This window comes from Apteryx mantelli, chromosome 2 (assembly GCF_036417845.1).
Source record: "Apteryx mantelli isolate bAptMan1 chromosome 2, bAptMan1.hap1, whole genome shotgun sequence".
NCBI classification, from domain to species: domain Eukaryota; kingdom Metazoa; phylum Chordata; class Aves; order Apterygiformes; family Apterygidae; genus Apteryx; species Apteryx mantelli.
In genome coordinates, this window is record NC_089979.1 from 53,911,411 (window position 1) to 53,919,889 (window position 8,479).

At 40.3% G+C, this 8,479-nt stretch overlaps 1 protein-coding gene across 3 annotated transcripts; it reads left to right on the forward strand.

Moving 5' to 3' along the window:
* The first annotated feature begins 225 nt into the window (after positions 1 to 225).
* On the forward strand, positions 226 to 7,129 carry LOC106482185 (myosin regulatory light chain 2, smooth muscle minor isoform-like). Of its 3 annotated transcripts, none has more exons than XM_067292355.1 (4): positions 226 to 321; positions 2,102 to 2,300; positions 2,452 to 2,613; positions 6,439 to 7,129. In XM_067292355.1, the coding sequence occupies exons 1-4, from the start codon at positions 241 to 243 to the stop codon at positions 6,606 to 6,608; spliced, it is 612 nt and encodes a 203-aa protein (XP_067148456.1). In that variant the 5' UTR covers positions 226 to 240; the 3' UTR covers positions 6,609 to 7,129. The 3 variants fall into 3 exon arrangements, with proteins under 3 accessions (XP_067148456.1, XP_013795175.1, XP_067148457.1); XM_013939721.2 differs by having other exon boundaries at positions 311 to 821; positions 6,439 to 7,128; XM_067292356.1 differs by lacking the exon at positions 226 to 321 and adding an exon at positions 435 to 863 and having other exon boundaries at positions 6,439 to 7,127.
* Positions 7,130 to 8,479: the final 1,350 nt, after the last annotated feature.

Sequence of the window (8,479 nt, forward strand, 5' to 3'; positions counted from 1 at the left end):
TCCGCGGGCTGCACCAACGCGCCGCTCCCGCAGGAGAGAGGGGCGGTTGCGGGGGCGGCCCGAGCCGGCTATGCCGGGGGAGCCCGGCGCTGCGGTCGTCGGGGGAAGGGCTCGGCCCCGCGTCGCCTCGTCTTCCCCGCCGCCTGCGCTGCGCCGCTTCGCCTGCGCTGCGCCCTCCTCCTTGCGCGCTGCTCCCTCCTCCTTGCGCGCTGCTCGTCGCCCTCCCCGGCGGCGAGGTCGATGGTTCCTGTGGGAGGCGTTGCGCCTGCGGGAGCTGCTGCTGAGTCTGGGTCGCGCCGGGTCCCCGCGGCGGCCGCTGGGGTGAGGCTGGGCCGGCAGAGCCCCCCCGAGGTGCTGCCGCCGGCCGCGGGGGCTGTTTAGTGCCGGTGCTACGCGCGCTTGGTCGGCGGGGGCCGGGGGGCGGCTGTGCCGAAGCCTCGGTGCGTGCGTGCCGGGGGGGGCAGAGCCGAGAGTGACCGTTGAAAAAGGCGTTCGAACCAACGACCGTTGACCGTGACCGTTGGCGGCGGGGGCAGCTGCTGCCGGCGAGAGGCGATGCCGCCCTCCTTTCCGCCGGTTGGGGCCGGAAAGAAAGGACATGCCGCCACCGGCGGGAAGGCCGGCGCTGGCGGCATCGTCCCTGGCTGCTTGAGTCTCAACCCCAACCGGCGGAGAAGCCGCAGCTGCTGGCATGGTTTCGCGTTGGACTCGGCAAGCGAAGAACAAGTGGGGACTCCGCGTGTCCGAGAAATGCTGGGGACTGCAGGAGCTTCTGGACTCCTCACGCAAGGATGGAGACGTGCCCTTGCAGTCTAGGGCAGGTGATGTTCGCTCTAGAGGGAATCAGCTTTTAAACACGCCAAGTATGTGGTCTGTCTTCCTCTGAGGGGGGAAAAAAAAATTGTCCTCAGTGCGATTTCACGTGTCTTGTCCTCGCTGGACAGCTGAATGTTATCTCTAAGCTTTATTCTCTCCACATGTATAGGCCCAGGCCAGAGTGTAGCTATCAAGCTATTTGTTGGCTTTATGAGGCATAAGTTGCTTTCTCTTAAGCTGACAACCTTTTGTGGTAAAACCTTGGGCTTAAGGGCTGAGTGTGCAGTGCCTTCCTGCAGTCCTCCTCCGTCCCTCCCATATAGTCTAAAGGACACATGCATGCTCTAGCAGTTCACTTCATAAAATCTTGAAGCTTCTCAGCTTGCTCCACAGCACTGTAGTGGGAACCTCAGCAGTCTTAGTAACAGGTGAATTAAGTGATAGTGGGGATGATGAAATGACTGAAGAGGGACATTGCAGTTTGCTGTTCAGACCCAGGCTCTGGCTGCCTGAGTGCTACAGGTGAAGATACCTGTTTTGAGCACTTGTTCTAGGGAGACAAGTAAAAGCACTGTGAGGAGGCTGCTTTGCCCTTTTGCTTAAATGAGTAGGCAGCAGAAATCAGCTTTCAAGTATTTGTGGTAAAATTAAATGGATAAATGTAAATTGAGATGAGACAGCAATTATAGGTATCAGCAGAAATACAGCTTGCACAGTTCTTTTTTTAATAAAGCAGAACGGCGAAGACAGAGACCCATCATTATAAAAAAAATAACCACTTACTGCTCTTAGGTCTCAAGTATAGGTACTTAGGAGTTTGTTCACATGAACTGAGTTGCATTACTCATTCCCCTACTACCTAATATTGCACACAGTTGTAGTATATCCATATATTCATATCCATATCTTTCACAGGCTTAACAATAGCGTTCAAATCCTCACTTTGCTCCTTTAGACTCAAGACCACTCGGAGTTCCCTTATTGCAGATGTATGTATGGAGAAGAAGGGTTCCCAGACAAAGCTGTTCCTTTTAAGGCTGAAAGTTATATTTAGTATATATCTTCTAGTAACTATATTTTATTAGGAGTCTGGCTGTTATTTGTTTTTATTTTCTGCTTCTCTTTCTCCCTTTCTTCTTGATTAGGGTAAAAAGTTCTGATGAAAGGAAATGGAATAGTATTAGAAGCTTTTTCTATCTGTGAACTTCAATGGTAAACCTTAGTAAAATTTTTCTTTAAGTCTTAACTCTGATTTTATTGTTTACTGTATTTACCTCTCTCCTAGTATCCAAAAATCAACATGTCTAGCAAAAGAGCAAAGATGAAGACCACCAAAAAGAACCCTCAGCGTGCCACTTCCAATGTATTTGCAACGTTTGATCAGTCACAGATTCAAGAATTCAAAGAGGCTTTCAACATGATTGATCAGAACAGGGATGGCTTCATTGACAAAGAAGACTTGCACGATATGCTCGCCTCCCTTGGTAATGTCCCTTTTCTGTTTACAGTTGTCAAACAAGTTAGTGCTACTATGATTGAACTAAGTTTGGAATAGCTTATGAGAGATATCTCAGTTTGCTTATTCAGGTGACTTTTTTAGTTTTAAAGCACAGATATGAATCATTTTATTTGTAGGAAAGAATTCAACAGATGAATACCTAGATGCCATGATGAATGAGGCTCCAGGCGCCATAAACTTCACTATGTTCTTCACAATGTTTGGAGAGAAGTTAAATGGCATGGACCCAGAAAACGTAATCAGAAATGCTTTTGCTTGCTTTGATGAGGAAGCAACAGGTATGTGAGTGAAACTCAGCCACTAAGGACTTTAACATTTTTAGGTTGTTTATTTGGATATCTAAATAGTATGCTTGTATTTTCACCTTTATAAATGAGGTATTATGCAGTAATCCTTCTAGATGTCATGTTCTACTGAGTAATCAGAATCTGACTACTGAATGAGGGTGAAAACAGTCTGGCTGTTCAGTTTGAGTACTGGCATTAATGTTCTTCTGTGGGCTTTGAAGAAGAGTGCTTACATGCAGGCAGTGTGCTTGTTCCTCAAAGTGCAAAATAAGGTGCATTTGCTCTAAGAAGATGAGGAATTCAAATTGGTAATATATGACTTTCTATGACTTTTAAAAGGTAACAGACATGAAATCTGCAATACAACTGAGTTTGTTTCCCCCCACCCCTCGCAGTGGATTTGATGTGTATCTGAATTCTTTGATGTATTTAGTATTCCAAGACAGACTGGCCAGACTACGTAAACTCATTTTTTCTAAACCCTCTTCTTGGCTAGCTTATGTTTTGGCTTTGATGACAAATGCCTTGTGCCATGCTCTCACCCACAGTTCGGTTTGTTTTCGGGTTACAGGAAGGACTGTAGCCTTAATGATCTAAGGATATAAACAGGGTGGATCTAAAAGACAGAAATGACTAATTAGACTGACAAGCACAGTGAGGGAAAAAAAGAAAGAGGAAAATGCAGAGCTTGTTTTTACTTTATCAGATTTTAAAGGTTGCATCTGTAATTGTGACGTTAGAGTTTATGCTTTTATTTATTTATTAGTGAAGGCTAAGATTCTGGAGAAGTGTTTAGCAACAAGGGATGAATTCCTTAGGGCATTCTGTGGAATTACAGAATATCAAGGCTTTGCCATGTTATGAACATGTCAAGGCCTCTAGTTATCAAGGGTCCAGGCTATATTAGCACATGCAGAAATGATGTAGCCTCTATACTACAGATGTCATTGCACCTATAATCTTTTCTCACAGTTGTCTACTACAGTATTTCAGTCTAATCTGTGGATATGTGCTCTCAACCTTTCAAAAGATATTATTCCATTTCAAATAGCTATTTTCAGTCTCTGTATTTTTAGCACCTTTTGCCTTTTCAAAGAGTATCCCCTTCCTGCTGGGGTGTAGGTAAACAGGCTTTCTGTTGGTAAGGCCTTTTCAAATGTTAATTGACTTCCTCCCTCTTGAGGGAAATCTCTTTACCATCTCCTAGAGAAGGAAGTTTTGTTAGCAGGTTAATTATTTTCTCTCCACAGGTAGTCTGACTCACTGTGCTACAGGGTTTTTTGTGTGCGCCAGAACAAGAGCCTGTGAATCAGGATATAAAGAAAATGACCATGCTACCAGTTCTTTTGAACAGTAACCTTCTATGTCTATTTAAATAATAAGTTACTAGTTCAAACCCCTCTGTACTGATGAGATTGATTTGATTATTTTTAAACTCTCTGTGATAAATGGTTTAGTCTAGTCCTAGTATGATTTTAGCATAATGGTTCCATGGCCTCTTCTGTGTCTTATGCCATCCTCTAATTTTAATCAGGAAACAAGTTAGATATTTATGCTAAGTTTTTTTGATTTTGATTCATAATAACTAAAATGCATTCTTCATAACAATGTGTAATGTATTTGTGGAACCCCTGTTGTCTTTGCCATTTATTCATTTTATTCTCAGACTTGACTTTTGGTCAGTTTTTCCTTTTCAAAATGAACAAAAGCATTTCTAGCTATGTCAAACCTTTTTTTTTTTTTGCCCACTTAATAATCTCCATGTGTGTGTGTGTTGTGGGCTTGATTTGTAGCTCTACATCAGTGTAGTTCTTTTGAAGGGGAATAATGCAAATCAGATCCTCTTTGTGAGCATAAAGCAATTGTACTTGTTGGTTTTTGACTTCCATTCCCTATATTGCCAGTCTAGTTGGGTATGTTACTTCAGCATTACTGTCACGTAAATCAGTAGCACTATGAAATTAGTATAAAAGCTTATATCTGTCTGCATTTGGTATCTTTTGTCTATGCTCTTTGATCACTCCTCCCCCCATTGTCATCTGTTTTGTGCTGTCTGCCAAAGACTAAATCTTAAATTTTGCTTCATTAGTTTGTTACTCTCTGTCTATATAGAAGTTGTGTGTGAGTTAATTTGAGGAAGGGTGGGAGTAGTATTTGGTTTTTAATTCTGTACTGATAAAGCTTTTAGTGTATTCCTAGTCTGGCAACCTAGTTTAGAGTTTATATACCTGTCTATTTGGACAAAAGCAATTAAATCCTTGAGGCTAAACTTGCAGCACCAAAAGCCTTGCATTCTTTGAATACTAATCCTTATGTCATCTCTCATCACTGTTTGATCTCTATAGCACTGCAGAAGGGGAGAACCTAATCTATTTAGCTGTGCTTTTCCTTTCTTGACCCACAAAGAGAGAACTGGAAATTTTGACCTGATTAAGATGGGCCTGGCTAACTGAATATTCTCCTCGTTTTTAAAGTAGAACATAGCTTTTAGCCTTCTTCATTTGGAGTCATTAATGAAGGGCTCGTCTACGCTGAAAGATGATGCTGTTTTAATTAGCATATGTCATAACGTTTGTTTTTTTCCTTAACCGCAGCATAGACCAACCCCATGATAATTTGTCATGCTCATTGACTGCCTTTTGGTCTCCTGATTCTGTTTGGTTTTCTCTCTCTAATGAACTCTGCTGAAGTTTTTCAGCTCTCTTTTCAAAGCAGAACTTTTTTATCACATTCTAATTGAATCTACATCAGTTATTGTGTGTAGCTACTTATTATTTCCAGCTGTCCTGCATAGTTTACATATCTTTTTTGGAGCAGGCTTTTACCTCCTCTGTTCTGTTATTGGTATTACTCAAACTAGAGTTCAGTAACCACCTTTCTTCTCAAAAGAGGCAATTATTGTGCATTTTTAGTGCATGGTACCTCTTATTTCAACATTAAGCAGTTTCTGCATTCTGTAGTCATACATCTACCATTTATTTTGTACATTCCTTTTTTAATCTCTAAACTTTTCTGGAATTACTTGGCAACTGGTGGTTCTGGTCATCTATTGAAATGGAATTAACAGAACTCCTTTTGCAGTGTTGAACTCATTAATTGCTCATTTTTATATTTTTGTTAATTTCCTCTAAATTTTTGTGCTTATGTTTTGTAAGATAAATAACTTCATATATCCTACCTTTTTTCACTAGCTTCTGCATATCTAACTCTCCACAGTAAATATTCTTTTTCCCTTCTGAGTTAACTTGCTCAATCCTGTCTGAAAGTCTTTTCTGTTCCAAACTCTTCCCCTGTACACTTGCCAGCAATTCACTGTATCCATGTAAACTGCCTTCAACAACAGTATTGTGCAGCAGTGAAAAGCCAGCCACTGGTTATTTAGTTCCTAGTGGAAACTAGTTTATAGAGAATGCACAAATTAAGAAAACATAATTCAATTAAGAGAACATCTTGTATAATGAAGATTAGCAGTGACTGTATTCCTGCCTCAGGAACTTGTTTTTCCACTTGGAGTTGTTTAAGATCAATATATGGAAATAGGTATTACTAGGTCACAGCAGATCAGGCTTTCTTTTCAAGAAACTGTATAAAATGCATCAAACTTTCACCCTCCCCTTTGAATTAAAGGAATTTCTTTAGAATTCAGTTGAGGAATTATTTCAGTCTCTTGGTGCAAATGCTCTGCATATATTACATGCTGTATTAGTTAACTTCATGTCTGTTGTTACTGTCTTACTGTTCATCCAGTTGCTTTTGAAGACTTGCTAAGAAATGACTTCTTCCCTTTTATGATTCTCTCCCTAAATTGCATTCTAGGGTTTATTCAAGACTACCTGAGAGAGCTGCTGACAACTATGGGAGACAGGTTTACAGATGAAGAGGTAGATGAGCTGTACAGAGAGGCACCAATTGACAAAAAGGGGAATTTCAACTACATTGAGTTCACACGCATCCTTAAACATGGAGCAAAAGACAAGGATGACTGAGCAAATCTCTGGATGCTTACAGATAGCTTTTCCGTTTCCATTCACTTTATTTCTCAGGGTTTGTTTTTTCTTTTTTTCCTGTTAGAGCCTTTTGCATGCATTTTTAGCATTTCAGCTTTTGCTTCTATGGACTCTGGGGCTGCTCAGGCATACCTGCACCTCTGTATTAAGACTGTAAATGGGCAGGGAGAGGGGACGGCTTACAGTGGTAGAGGTTTCGGGACAAATATCAATGAATGTAGAGACCCAGGTAAAAATGTCAGTGTTACTCAGCTAGATTTTTACATTTTTATGGTAATTTTTTAAATAAAACAGTTATATTAAGTATATCATTAAACCTTTTCTTGCTAGAAGTGGACTGTTTATCTAATCATATCTGTACACACTTTTGCAAGTGGATACAGTCATGATGTTACCTATTCTTGTGTTAGAAAATGAAGCATAAGTCATTTAAGCATACTGTATTGCAGTGATTGTGTACTTCACTTACTATTGTGATAGTATATAAAACAATGAAAAATTTCTAAGCTTCAAATCTTAGTATGTTGTAAGTTAATGATTTTTGTCCTAGACGTGCACATTTAAAATTTAAAAATCCTATAGATGTAATTGAGGTGGTATTTTACCATCTTAACTCCTGCGTTTCTTGACACTGAGTATAATATTGATACTGCTTTTTAAAAACTTATAGGGAAAATCCTAGTGTTTCCTTAAAAAAGATACTGTGTATGAGCAGAGTGTGAGTGATACCTTTTTCCAGATCTGCAGCACTGACAGTATAGAATTCATTCTATTTCTTTGCAGCCATTTTTTCTTTCCTCTTCCTATCTTTTCTCAAAATGAAGTGAGAATGGGGCTTGAGGAGGAAGGAGGGTATGCTGCCTCTATGCCCTTTTCTATCTGAAAATCCATTATTCTTGCTTTCCAAATGAAACAATATACAATATATTTTAAGAACTTCTGCCCACAATGGTGTTTTGTGTGTGTGAGAATGAGGCATTCATTTTTAGTCCTGTTTCTCATAATTATATCCTGTAGTTCTTGTGGTATTGAATGCATAGCAGATTGATATTTGATACAATACTCTGAAGCAACTTTGCCATAATCTGAATACTTATGGTTCTTTTTTTTTTGTCTTGAGAGAAATGGTCATCAGTGTTGCTTTTGTCACTTCTAGGAATTGCGTTGTTGTCCCTTAAGAATTTAGGTTACAAAATCAGAAGATGTCATTTGGCTAAGAGTGTTTTGCTGTTTCCTGGTAGGCTGCTATTATGAATAACAGAATTTTTAAAAAATTCCATGACAAGACAGTGATTGTTAGAGATGCACTGTTCTTTCATGGATAGCCTACTAGGACTATCTCCTTCTCAGAAGGGCAATGCCATAAAAATGAGTTTACTTTCTAGCTTATCTTAGTGAAATTGTGTTTGCAAAAGATGTGATGGAAATGCTATTTCCATAACATATTTGATACATTATGGCTTATTAAGAATATTTACTATCCCAACTCCATGCACAGTGAGTGCTGTTAGGAAATCTCTTTTGGCTTTATAAAGCCATTAAAAAAGACTGTGTCTGTGTGTATTTTCCTGTAGGAAATACTCTTTGTCAAAAGTCAAAACTTTCAAACCAGAAGAAAGTGTAAAGTGCAGCTGGGTTTGCCCAAAGAAGCATATGCCCCCATAGCAGAAGGTGCCTTGTGTTCCAGACTTTGTAGCAGAGCTTTCCCCATCTACTCTCCCCAGGAGCTTTGGAAGCTTCTGTGTAGCTCCAAGAGTTCTGTCAGTGATATAACCACTAATACACACTGGCTGTTGTTATAGTACTTGTTCACTTGATCGGTTTTAAGTTGGTTTAGATGGTACGGTTAT